The sequence below is a fragment of the Geotrypetes seraphini genome, chromosome 2, assembly GCF_902459505.1.
Source record: "Geotrypetes seraphini chromosome 2, aGeoSer1.1, whole genome shotgun sequence".
NCBI lineage: Eukaryota > Metazoa > Chordata > Amphibia > Gymnophiona > Dermophiidae > Geotrypetes > Geotrypetes seraphini.
Window position 1 is genome coordinate 360,613,344 of NC_047085.1, and position 14,089 is coordinate 360,627,432.

Genomic DNA, 14,089 nt, shown 5'->3' on the forward strand with positions numbered 1-14,089 from the left:
AAATCGAGTCAATGCTCGGTTTACGAGTCAAAAGTTTGCTGAGTGTTTTGCTCGTCTTGCAAAACACTCGCAAACCGGGTTACTAGTAAACTGAGGTTTGACTGTATATATATATATATTTGCTCCCTTATTTAGGATTTTATCTAAAGTACTTAGCTCGGGTGTAGTTTTCTACCCGGCCATCCGGAAGTAATATGACAGAAGATCAAGATCCCCGACTGCATTGGACTTCCCGACGCAGGTGGGGATTCGTGAGAGGAGCCGCTGCCACGTCTTCTGTGTCCTCCAAGGGTGGGGGGGCGGTCCGCCCCGGCTGTGCACATGCCCTAAGGCTGCAGTCGTAGAGGAAGTTCGCTGCCTGGCTGGGCGGAACTTCCTCTCCGACGGCAGAATTGACGTCGGGGGAAGCTGGTCGGCCCGGTGTGAAGCAGAGAGAGCTTCGGGCAGCCGCGGCGGTGACTTTGGGGCCTGTTTCCCCCGATGGTGGGAGCAGTGGCTTTGTGGAGGGTAGGAAGAAAGAAAGGGGGCAGGGAGACAGAAGGGAAACAGAAAAAAAGAAAGGGGGCATCAAGAGAGAAAAAAGAAAGAAGGGAGAGAGGAAGAAAAAGTTTGGGGAGGGAATGAGGTCTGGAGGAGAGGAAGCATACAGGCTGAAAGAAGGGAAGAAAGATTGGATGCACAGTCAGAAGATGAAAGTGCAACCAGAGACTCATGAAATCACCAGACAAGGTAGGAAAAATGATTTTATTTTAAATTTAGTGATCAAAATGTGTCTGAATTTATATATGCAGTTCCCTGCGCTAAAAACTGCTATTGTGGTTTAATAAAAAGGAAGGGGGGTATATTTGTCTATTTTTGTATGGTTGTTACTGTGGTGACAATGCATAGAGTCATCTGCCTTGATCTCTTTGAAAAAAACCCAGAATAGGAATGATAATTAACATTTTCTCAGCGTATAGTGTGCTTTGTGTTTTTTAATTTTATTGTTGGTAGATCATTTTGACTTGGTCATTTTAAAGTAGCTCGCAAGCCCAAAATGTTTGGGCGCCCTGAGCTAGAGTGTTGAAGCTCTGTATTTCTATTTTATCCCCCCTTTTACAAAACTGTGGAGCGTTTTTTAGCGCCAGCCGTGGTGGTAGCAGCTCTGATGCTCAGAATTCTATGAGCATCAGAGCTGTTACCACCGTGGCTAAAATCCACACTACAGTTTTGTAAAAGGGGGAGGGGTTAGTTTGTGATGACATATTCCATACTAGGCGAAGGTGTTTTCTGTGTTCTGTGTGTTCGAAAGACATGGTTTTCTGTTAGGATTGAAGGTGTAGGATTGATCTGTGTTGGTCTGGCTTGTTTAGTTTTACAATGGGTGTATTGATGTACAGCTCACTGCAATATGTAAGATGCTGCCTTTTAGTGACACGTGGCTTGTTACTAAAAATCATATTTTTCGTACAGATGGGGGGGGGGGGTGCCAAAAAATGATGGGCCCAGGGTGTTACATATGCTAGGTACACCACTGTATGTAAAGATACCAGAAAGCTGGCGAAGCAAAAACTTTAAGTAAATTGTTATTCTTCTAAGTTTCAAGTTTATTGAGATTTTGATTTAAACGCAATATCAAATATTTTCAATGCGTATAACAAAAATAAATTTGGGTAAATAAATAAAACCATTTGAACAATAAACATACAAACATATCCATGGATGATTAAAAATACATAAGGAGTACAAGGATAAACTACATTTGTTTAAAAATGCGTCCTCCGCACCTGCTCATAAATTTGTGGAGTATGTAACTTGTCGCTCATGCATATTTTTTTTTGCACACACCTCATCAATCCTTAGAGGGAACATTGGATTATTCCTGTTTTCAGAGATAGGTTGCAAATTTGCTGTAGTAGTTCCGCTATTTCCTCCTTTAGTTCCTTCAGAACCCTTGGATGGATTCCATCTGGACCTGGGGATTTGTCAGTTTTTAGTTTTTCTATCTGCCTGCGCACATCATCGAGGCTCACTTCCATGGATGTTAACTTTTGTGCTTGATTTCCATTGAAGATTTGTTCGGGTTCCGGTATGTTGGTTGTGTCTTCGCTTGTAAATACAGACGAAAAGAACATGTTAAGTCTTTCCGCGACCTCTTTCTCTTCCTTCACTGCTCCCTTCCGGTCTCCGTCATCCAGCAGTCCCACCTCCTCCCTAGCCGGCTGTTTCCTTTTAACATATCTAAAGAACTGTTTGAAATTTCGTGCTTCCCTGGCTAGTCTCTCTTCATACTCTCTTTTGGCTTTTCGAACCACACGGTGACATTCTTTTTGATACTTCCTGTGCTCTTTCCAGTTTCCCTCAGATTTGTCCTTTTTCCATTTTCTGAATGAATTTTTCTTATTGCCTATCGCTTCCTTCACTATTTTAGTTATCCACGCCGGGTCTTTTGTTCGACTCTTGTTGCACCCTTTTCTGAATCTGGGGATATACAGATTTTGAGCCTCGTTCACCGTGTCCTTGAAAAAGGACCAGGCATGTTCCACTGTCTGCCATTTTTTGGAAGTGTTCCTAAGTTTCTTCTTTACCATTCCCCTTATTGCTTTGTAGTTTACCTTCCTAAAGTTAAAAGTTGTCGCTATGGTTCTCTTTCCTTTCAGTATTCCTAGTTCCACCTTGAACTTGATCATATTATGATCACTGTTTCCCAACGGTTCCACTACTTCCACTTCCTTTGCAGGTCCCCTTAGTCCATTTAGGATTAGGTCCAGAGTGGCATTTCCTCTCGTCGGTTCTCTAACAAGCTGCTCCAAGAAGCAATCTTGTACAGCCTCCAGAAATTCTGTCTCCCTAGCGCATCTTGAGCTTCCAAGACTTCAGTCTATCCCAGGGTAGTTGAAGTCTCCCATAATAACCGTGTTACCGCTTTTGCATTCTCGCTTCATCTCGGCTTCCATTTCTTCATCGATATCTCCGGTTTGTCCGGGTGGACCACAGTTAGACCTATCTTTATTTCAGGCCCTTTCCTTCCTGGTATTTTGACCCATAGTGATTCTAGCTTGTTGATCGTCTCTGCTGTGTCCATTCTTGTCGATTGTATGCTTTCTTTTATGTATAGTGCTATTCCACCGCCTTTCTGTCCTGACCTGTCCTAGCGATAGAGCTTGTACCCCGGCAGTGCTGTATCCCATTTGCTTTCCTCATTCCACCATGTTTCAGAGATTCCAATGATGTCTATGTCCTCTGCAATGGCCATGGCTTCTAATTCCCCCATTTTGTTTCTTAGGCTCCTTGCATTAGTACATATGCAATTTAGCTCCTGGAATTTTGTTGCCTTCATTTCCTTTCCCTGTGCTTCGGTCTTTAGATTCTTCTCTTTGGCTACAATCTTTCTACCCTCCTCTTCTTGGTTAGTCGACTCCTGTAATTTGTCCCTTGTTTCTTCCCAGCCTTTTTTCCCCTTAATATCTTCACGGGATACCTTCTTCCGAACCATCTACGCTTGGTTGACTGTCGGCTTTCCCCTTCTTCTTAGTTTAAAGCCTGTTCTATTCCTCTCTTGACGTTGTTTGCTAGAAGTCTAGTTCCAGCCACGCTCAGATGCAATCCATCTCTCCTGTAGAGCTTGCTCTTGCCCCAGAACATCGTTGAACAGGTTGAACCATGGGACTGAATGTCTATCGAGATTTCAAGGTATAGAGAGATAGATCTGTGAGTCATCGGCATAGAGGTGATCCTGAAAGCCATGGGAGGAGACTTGAGCACCAAGGGAAGAAGTGTAGATGGATTGACCACAATTAATGTGTAGCCCTAATAAAATAAATATAGTCATAATTGGGGGAAAGAGGTGTCAAATATGGATAGGTACATAGAGTGAATAACCATATAATTTAGGAATAAAGATGTCAAATATAGATAAATACACCATCTGAACAATGCTCATAGTGTAAATGGTAGATAGAGTACATCAATATACTGTACTGTAATGGTAAGGTAAGGGTAATTCATATAATATACGGCCTTTCTGTGGTACAACCTAAGTAGTTTACAATATTATTTACAGCGAGTGCCCAATAGGTCGATCGCCAAGGCAAAGTGAGTTGATCGCAGAGAAAGAAAGGGCAGGGAGAGAGGAAGAAAAAGTTGGGGGAGGGAATGAGGTCTGGAGGAGAGGAAGCATACAGCAGGCTGAAAGAAGGGAAGAAAGATTGGATGTACAGTCAGAAGAAGAAAGTGCAACCAGAGACTCATGAAATCACCAGACAACAAAGGTAGGAAAAATGATGTTATTTTCAATTTAGTGATCAAAATGTGTCTGAATTTATATCTGCTGTCTATATTTTGCACTAAGGCCCCCTTTTACTAAACCGCAATAGCGGTTTTTAGCACAGGGAGCCTATAAGCGTCGAGAGCAGCGCTAGGCATTCAGCGCAGCTCCCTGCGCTAAAAACTGTTATTGTGGTTTAGTAAAAAGGGAGGGGGGATATTTGTCTATTTTTGTATGGTTGTTACTGAGGTGAGTGCATAGAGTCATCTGCCTTGACCTCTTTGAAAAGACCCCGGAATAGGAATGATAATTAACATTTTCTCAGCTTACAGTGCTTTGTGTTTTTTAAAAATTTTATTGTTGGTAGATCATTTTGACTTGGCCATTTTAAAAGTAGCTCGCAAGCCCAAAAAGTGTGGGCACCCTGATTTAAAGGTACTGTAGAAGATAGTCATAGTTTGTTAGAATAAGATTTTGTGTGGAGATGCAGGCTTGTGTTATAGCCGAAACACGGATCATGTCGGGTACAAGAGAGTCTGAAAGGATCCGCAAAAGGATATGTAATATGGACTGATAATTATTTATATATGTATTGTATTGAATAAATGATTTGAAACTCAACACTGTCATAGGTTGATGTGTACAGCTCCCTCCCCACTTTCTTTCTTTTGTTTGTTTTTACTGTGGGATTGTTGGCTCTGTTTTTTGTGTTTGCAGTGGTTAAAGCTACAGCCTCAGCACCCTAAGGTTGTGGGTTCAAACCCACCCTGCTCCTTGTGACCTTGGGCAAGTCACTTAATCCCCCCCCCCTTTGTCCCAGGTACATTAGACAGATTGTGAGCCCACTGGGACAGGCAGGGAAAAATGCTTAAGTACCTGAATAAATCCATGTAAACTGTTCTGAGCTTCCTTGGGAGAATGGTATGTAACATTGAATAAATAAACTAATGTGGTATGACCATGGTGATTTGACTAAGAGCAGACTGAGCTGCAAAAAGGTTTTACAGCTGACCAGTTCTTTTGGATAGCTGCGAACTTTGAGGCAGCAGCAAACAGTGTGGTGTGACCACTCTGGTTGCCACACTTCACTTGATAGTAGATATAGGAATGGCCTTTTCAGGGCTGCAACATTCCTTCCTGCTCTTGCATGCTTCCTTCTTTCCGCCTTCACACTGCTTCACACTGCTCCTCAAAGATTATATTTAATAGTTGCAAACATGCAGTCAGGTTAGTTTTCTGTTCTGCTCCTCGGTGCTTTATTTTGCTTTTCTCTTCTGAGGTCTACTAGTTCTTTTGTGGCTTACATCTGAACTGTCAAGCAACCTTCTACTACTCGGAAGGGAGGAACCAAGTGGAAAAGAAAGCTAAATATCTCAATTTAGCATGTTCACATTTTACCTTTCCATTTATGGCATTCTGTTTTTCATTTCTAGTTTTGTTTTTTGGAGGGAATTGTGCCCTGCTTTGTTGTGCGTCCTACTGAAAGCATATATTATAGGCTTAATAAACTAAACCTTATATTTGAGAGCAAGAAATTGCTGGTGTTTGCAGGTGTGCTTACTGTATCAGTGATGTCACTTCCTGTTTTTTTCAGAAAAGGCAAGCCCTTCGATGAGTGATGCTCCAGAGGATGCAGATGAGCCCATGCCCTTACCAGAGGATCTTTCTACCAATGGAGGAGGAGCACAGCACTTTACTAAGAATGAGAAAGTCTTGGGTAAGATGAGATGGCTAATGCAGAAATCCTGAAGCCATTTGAAATGTAAGACCTGTATGATGATCTGATAAACTGAAAAAATTGTACCGAATGAAATTTGCATCTCTCCAAAAGATGGTAACTAAACCTACCTAAACTTCAGTCAGGATACAGCTTTTTTAAATTAGGCTAACTTAGGCTTGTCAGATTTCCTCTTTGAAAAAAGAGGATGCCTGGACCTGCCCCATTCCGCCCTCAGCCCCGCCGCTGCACAAACCACCCCAAGCTCGAAGGCCGCATTTGGAAGCCTTCACGCATATGTGGACATCGACACAATGATGTTGCATGCATGTGTATGATGTTATCACGGTGATGGCCATGTATGCGCAAAGGCTTCCAGATGCAGCCTCCGAGCTCAGGACTTCCAAAACCTAGACAAACTGCCAGGTTTTGGAAATCCCTTCAGGCACCCGGACAGTCTTCTAAAAAGAGGACATGGCTGGGTTTTCACGGACGTCTGGTAACCCTAGGCTAACTTCCTCATAAATGTGGGGTAATTTGTTTATTCCATTATGTTTATTGAAATCTTTATATACCGCATATACAACCCAAAAGGATCAAAGCGGTTTACAATATAACTCAATTCAAATTATGAAAAGAACTCCATTTAAATAGAAAAGAAAAAGAAAGAAGAGAGAGAGAAAAAAAGAACATTTCTGATACATATTATCCTATAAAATCCAAATTAATAAATTAAATTAATTAATACAAATTTAAAATTTATAAAATAATATGGTTATAAGACTGGCAATTGAAGCCTCTGAGCCCTCAGTTTAGTATCTTTCCGAGTGCTGCGCTGCTCTGCTTTGTGAGGAGGAAGTTACAGCTAAATGAAACAATCATCAGTGACATTTTCATATGCTGTAGTGAATACAGAGTGGAAGAAAGCAGACCAGTCCATCTGAAAGGAAGTAGCAAGGAAGCAAGGAGCCTTTATTCAAGTCTATGGGGCTCTTTTACAAAGCTTTGGTAAGCGCTATCATGTGCTTACCGCAGCAAAAAAAAAAAAAAAAAAAAAAAGGCATATAATAGGGCGCACTGAGGTGTCCCTTGGTAATTTTGCCATATGTATACACTACCTACCGTATTTTTCACTCCATAAGACGCATCTGACCATAAGACGCACCCTAGATTTAGAGGTGGAAAACAAGAAAAAAAACATTCTGAACCAAATTCTCCTTGCCAGGCTCTGCACCCAATCCCACACTGCTTGCCAAGCTCTGCACCCTGTCCCCCCTCCCTGCCAGGCTCTGTACCCTGTCTCTCCTCTGGTGGTCTAGTGGTAGGCTGGGACAGGGCACAGGTCAGGCAGGTCTAGTGGCTGGCAGGCAGGTAGGGACAGAGCATGCAGGCAGGCAGGCAGGCCTCCCCCTCCCAGACGTCCCCCCAGGCAGGCAGGCAGGCAAGTAGGCCTCCCCCCTCCCAGGCCTCCCTCCACAGGCAGGCAGGCCTCCCCCTCCCAGACTTCCCCCGTCAAGCAGGCAGGCAGCCCCCTCCTCCCAGGCAGCCCCCCCAGGCGGGCCTCCCCCCCTCCAGGCATCCCCGCAGGCAGGCAGGCCTGGTCTCTCCCTCCTTCCTATTGTTAATTCGGCAGGGCAGGCAGGCCCCAGCCTTTTTTTTCCCCTCCCCATACCTATTTTTAATTTGGCAGGCTTCTCCCCCCCATTTCCTTTTTAAAAATGTGGCGCTCTTGCTCGCTGGACACGGCTGCCTGCCTGGTCCCCACCGATTCCCAAGAGCATTGACGGTTGCCTCCGAGTCCTCTTCTTTTCCCTTGCAGCAGAGCAGCGCACAAGGCTGCCCGCCTGGTCCCGCGCCACTTCATGAAGTGTGGGAGCAGGCGAGCAGCCTTGTGCGCTGCTCTGCTGCAAAGGAAAAGAAGAGAACTTGGAGGCAGCCGCATCAGCTGTCAGTGCTCACGGGAACCGGCGAGAACCAGGCAGGCAGCCACACCAGCAAGGGAGGGCACCAGAATTTTAAAAAGATAAAGGGAGGGGGGAGATTTGGGGGGTTGGGTATTCACTCCATAAAATGCACTTTTATTTCCACCCCCTTTTTGAAAGTGGATAAAGTGCATCTTATAGAGCAAAAAATACAGTATGTACTAAAAACTAAAAATTACTTTTTGGTGCAGGGGGCATGTTGTGGGGTGGAGAGTGAGCATGTTCAACACTAATCAGTTAGTGTAGCAACATTGCCTTGCACTAACCAATTCACACAGGATACTGTCTGAGTCCCTATTGCCTAGGTGTCAGTAGGGGTTTGTACACTAATAGAAACATTAGCATGTGACCATTATTGAAAAATAATCTGAAAATTGGCCATTTTACCCTAGCAATAAAAATGGCCTTAGTGTGTGGGAAAGACCTGCGCAAGAGTGCGCTAATGCTACATTTTATCACTGTTTGGATAATGCTATGAAGAAAAGGCAGTGTACAATAAATTAAGCATATTTCTGAGGGGAGAGCAAGCACCACTGATGAAGAAAGGTCAGGACGGCCAGTAACGAGCGAAACTGACAAAAATATTTCAAACATATGTCGAATTGTGCGTCAAAATCAGCTGATTGTGAGAAGCATAACAGACCAAGTAAACTTTGCTAGAGAAACTGGAAAATCTTAACTGAAAATTTTGGTGGTATTTAGAGGGTTAATCTAGTTGGTGGTATATTAATGAAATCTACTTTCCCTAGTTGGTGATATATTAATGAAATTGAATTTTTATACTTTAATACATATTAGTTCTTGAAGATTAGGTTAGCTCAAGATATAATGAGGATAGTAGGTTGATTAGTGGAAATTTTTAGTGTTTGGGTGGTATTTGGGGGCTAACCTAGTTGGTGGTATATTAATGAAATCTAATTTTATTCTTTAATGCATATTATGATTTTTGTGATAAAATTGATTAATCTACTTAATTGTTTGTTTGAAATGTCATGAATTAGTATGTTTAGGAAAAAAATTAAGCATTATGTTTAATGATGAATAGGTTCAAAATATAATATAACTATGATAAGGGGTTGATTTGGGATAATTTATAGGGTGCCTGGTTGGGACTTTAGGGGACTGATCTAAATGAGTGCTTTCAGGCTGTTATATGGTTTTGAGGGTAGGGTGGGGAGGGGAGTTATGGGGTGAGGTTATAGGATGTGTATTACCAAAAAAATATATTCATGGGTTAATTATATTAGATCATATGTTTTGATATCATCATTAAGAAAGTGGAAATGAATCTAAAATTATTTTCATTACATGTTAATGGTCTCAATCATCCAATAAAGAGGAAGAAAGCCCTTAATTTCCTGAAACAATAAAATGCGGATATATATTATATTCAAGAGACCCATTTAAATGCTCTTGAATCAAGGAAGCTGGAATCTGGGTGGATTAAACATTGGTTTTTTTTTCTTCTGCGGTAGGTAAAAAGGCACGAATTGCAATTTTAATTAATAAAAAATGTATGGCTACATTTAAAATGGTTTCTGCAGATTCTGCAGCTAGATGGGTTCAAGTAAACATCTGCAGCAAATTTGCAATCTATCCCTGAAAACAGGAGTGATCATGGAGGATTGGAAAATAGCCAATGTTACGCCCATCTTTTAAAAGGGATCAAGAGGTGACCTGGGAAACTATAGACCGGTGAGTCTGACCTCAGTTCCGGGGAAAATGGTGGAAGCACTGATAAAAGATAACATCAATGAACATTTTGAAAGAAACAAACTTCTGTTAACCAGCCAGCATGGATTCTGCAAGGGGAGATCGTGCCTAACGAACTTATTGCACTTCTTCGAAGGAATTAACAAATGGATGGACAGAGGAGACCCCATAAACATCATATACCTAGACTTCCAAAAAGCCTTTGACAAGGTACCCCATGAACGCCTACTTCAGAAACTGAAGAAGCATGGGGTGGAAGGAGACATACATAGATGGATCAGAAATCGGTTGGAGGGTAGGAAACAGGGTAGGAGTGAAGGGCCACTACTCGGACTGGAGAAGGGTCACAAGTGGTGTTCCGCAGGGCTCGGTGCTCGGACCGCTGCTATTTAATATATTTATAAATGATCTAGAAACAGGGACGAAGTGCAAGATAATAAAATTTGTGGATGACACCAGACTATTTAGTGGAGCTTGGACTAAAGAGGACTGTGAAGAAATACAAAGGGACTTGAACAAACTAGGGGAATGGGCGACCAGATGGCAGATGAAGTTCAACGTTGAGAAATGTAAAGTACTACATGTGGGAAGTAGAAACCCGAGGTACAGCTATACAATGGGAGGGATGTTATTGAATGAGAGTACTAAAGAAAGGGACTTGGTTGGTAATGGTGGACATGACAATGAAGCCGACGGCACAGTGCACAGCGGCCACTAAGAGAGCGAATAGAATGCTAGGTATAATCAAAAATAATAATAATAATAACAGCTTATTTACCGCAATACCGTGAAGTTCTATGCGGTTTACAAAGATTAAGCAAAGGTACAAATTGATTGACTTTAAGAGGGGAGGAAGAAAGAGGGTTAATAGGACAGGAAATCCATTTTTGAGGAGAGAGTGATCAATAGAACAAGTTAATCGCTATAGAGGGGAGAGAGAAGAGAGGATCAGTTGTCTAGATACTTTAGGAACAGGTGTGTTTTCAGACGTTTCCTAAATTCCTCATAAGTAGTGGGCGAAAGCAATTGTTCTAAGTCTTTACCCCATGATGCTGCTTGGAGCGAGAGAAGATGTTCATGGTGTTTTTTCAGTTTACAACCTCTCACTGGGGGGGGGAAACGAAGTTGTAATGTGAGCTTCTCTTGTGTCTGTTGACTGAGAAGATGAAAAGGTCAGTTATATATTTAGGGGCAAGTCCGTGTAGTGCTTTGAAGCAGAAGCAGGAAAATTTACACTTTACGCGCGCCTCCATTGGCAGCCAATGCAGCTGCCAGTAGTAGGGTGTCACGTGGTCAAACTTCCTCAGCCCAAAGATCAGTTTGACCACTGTATTTTGCATCAATTGTAAACGCTGCATGTTCTTTTGGGAAATTGCTAAATAGGCGATGTTACAGTAGTCAAGTAGACTCAGTACGAGGGATTGGACTAGGGTTCTGAATGCCGCTGTATCGAAATAAGCTTTAATGGATCTGAGTTTCTAGAGAGTGAAAAATCCCTTTCTGATCAAGGAGTCCACCTGGTCTCTCATGGTTAGGCACTGATCCAAAGTTACACTTAGTATCTTTATGGTAGGTTGGATAGGGTAATTAAGATTATTGATACATAGTGGTGATTTGGGGTCAAGCGGATGTGGCGAAGCAATGAAGAAAGTTGTCTTTTCTGAATTAAGTTTGAGGGTATTACTACCAGAACGAAAGAAGTTATCCTGCTGTTGTATCGGGCGATGGTGCGTCCGTATCTGGAGTACTGCGTCCAATATTGTTCACCGTACCTTAAGAAGGATATGGCGATAGTCGAAAGGGTTCAGAGGAGAGCGACACATCTTATAAAAGGTATGGAAAACCTTTCATACGCTGAGAGATTGGAGAAATTGGAACTCTTTTCCCTGGAGAAGAGGAGACTTAGAGGGGATATGATAGAGGCTTAAAAGATCATGAAGGGCATAGAGAGAGTTGAGAGGTACAGATTCTTTAAACTTTCAAAAAATAAAAGAACAAGAGGGCATTCGGAAAAGTTGAAAGGGGACAGATTCAAAATGAATGCTAGGAAGTTTTTTTTTACCCAACATGTGGTGGACACCTGGAATGCGCTTCCAGAGAGTGTAATAGGGCAGAGTATGGTACTGGGGTTCAAGAAAGGATTGGGCAATTTCCTGTTGGAAAAGGGGATAGAGGAGTATAGATAGAGGATTACTGCACAGGTCCTGGACCTGTTGGGCTGCCGCGTGAGCGGATTGCTGGGCACGATGAACCTTAGGTATGACCCAGCAGAGGCATTGCTTATGTTATTATGTTCTTATAAAAATGAGTATGGTGAAACATACCCTGAAGCTTATTAATGTATATGCCCCTAATTTGAATCAATTAGAATTTCTTAAGGCTCTGCAGCAGCTGATTTTACCACTGGCCCTCTGATTTAGTAGTGGCGGGGGATTTCAATGCTGTAATGGATCCATTGCTGGATAAAAAACCTAATAGGATGTTAAAATCACTAGGATTGGATAATCTGGTTCATTCTTGTGGATTGAAAGATATTTGGAGGATTCTTCATTATAATGCTCGGGAATTTTCTTTTTATTCCCATGTTCATAAGTCATTTTCACGTATAGATTATATATTTGTAACTGATACATTCATACAACAGATTAGAAAAGCCATTATTAATCCAATCATTTTATCAGATCATGGTGGAATATGGATTGAATTTAATGCTGAGGACCAAGAATATAATAGACCTCTTTGGAGGTTTGATAATGCACTGCTTGCAGATGCAAAATTTTTGGAGGAATTTCAAGCAAAAATGAAGGATTACTTTCAACTCAATATTACAGAGGAAATCTCATTAGAAATACTATGGGATGCTTTTAAAGCTACCATAAGAGGACAAATTATTTCATATTCCGCTTATGTTAGGAAAAAACTTACAATGGAATTCTCTAAATTAGAACAAGATATTAAAAGCTTAGAGGAACAGTTGGCCTTGAATTGGGAACATAATACTTTACAAGCTCTATTTAAATATAAATATAATTATAATGAGATTTCCTCTAAAATGGCTAGAAAAGAGTTGTTTATGCAGCAAGCTGTGTATTATGGAAACTCGAATAAAGCGGGAAGAATGTTAGCTAATTATCTTAAGGCAAAAAGAAGAAAAGTTAAAATTGTGGCTGTTAAGGATGAGAATGGGGTAACTCACTCTCAAATTGGAAATATTTTAAAACAATTTTTGACGTATTATAAGGCTTTATATTCTTCTGAGCACCTTGAATAAACCTGATTTGAATCTCCTTTTGTCTGCCAATCTTCTTTTGTTTCATGTTGGATTTTTTGGTGGACTGCTTGCCTTGTTGTTTCGTTACAAGTTACCATACATGGAGTGGAACGTACTAGAGGAGTTACAGTTTTGGTTGTTTGCACATACATATGGGTTATGGTTGGTTGACATAGAGTGAGGCAGTTGAGAGGCGTTGTAAACTTGGTTATTAATATAGATTTATATTTGGGATAATATTACTGCTTTATAATATATTTGAACACTTTTATATATGTATGGAAAGGGTTCATAGTTAAAGTCCTGGGTAAGTAGGTGGGAAGGGAAGGAAGGGGGATTTGTTGAGAGATGTTTGGGGGTTGAATAGAAGAAAAACTGTGCACTGGTATGCTAATCTTTCTTTGTTTTGAATAATTAAAAAAAAAGAAAAAAAGAAATACAAGTGGAAATAAGTAAATATGAAAACAGATAAATGGGGGTGGGGCGGGGCAGGGCCAGGGGGGCCCAGGAGGGCCCAGTGAACTTGTGTGCCTAGGGGCCCTCTAAGAATTAATCCTGCCCTGTCCTCACTCCAGTTATTGTACAATCCTATTGCATTTTGATTACTATTGCCAAATTCCCCCAACTGTAATACCTTTCACACCATGTCCTGTGTTCCACAAAGATTTGGTCTAAAGTAGCTCCCTCTTTAGTCAGTTCTTCCACCAGCTCCTTCATGAAGCAGTCACTTATTTCATCTATAAACATCTCCTTCCTGGCATAAGTTTCCACTCTCCTTCCCTTCCCTCTTCCCTTTTCTTTCTTCTGATCTCCCCTTCCTCTTTTCCTTCCCCCTTTACTTTTCTATATTCTCTCACCCTGCCTTCATCTCTCCTTATTTACCTTTCCCAATCTTCCCAATGGCACCTCCTATTGATGAAGTTTGGGTCCTTACTGGCGCAGTCATTTGCCACTGTTGCTTTTCCTCTTGTGCCCGAAAAGGTCAAGTCCTCACTGTCGTAGTGATACTCTTACTGCTTCCTCTGCCAACATGGGTCTCTTTTTCTTCTTGGGCTGGTGAAGATTAACTTTCTATTATCACACTGTCATTTGCCATTGAGCATCTTTTTCTCTTCTTGTGCCTGCAGGAATTTAGTCAGCTGGATGTGCTGATTCTGCTT

The 14,089-nt window shown here is 41.7% G+C and overlaps 1 protein-coding gene across 14 annotated transcripts in view; it reads left to right on the top strand.

Moving 5' to 3' along the window:
* IKZF1 (IKAROS family zinc finger 1) overlaps positions 1-14,089 on the top strand; it is a 245,193-nt gene that overhangs the window by 60,880 nt on the left and 170,224 nt on the right. For 13 of the 14 annotated variants that reach the window (XM_033930481.1, XM_033930483.1, XM_033930482.1 and 10 more), the window contains exon 3: positions 5,841-5,963. In XM_033930481.1, coding sequence (XP_033786372.1) covers positions 5,841-5,963 — 123 coding nt within the window. Of the gene's footprint in view, positions 1-5,840; positions 6,009-14,089 lie in introns of those variants that run through there. The other variant, XM_033930495.1, reaches the window with a different exon arrangement.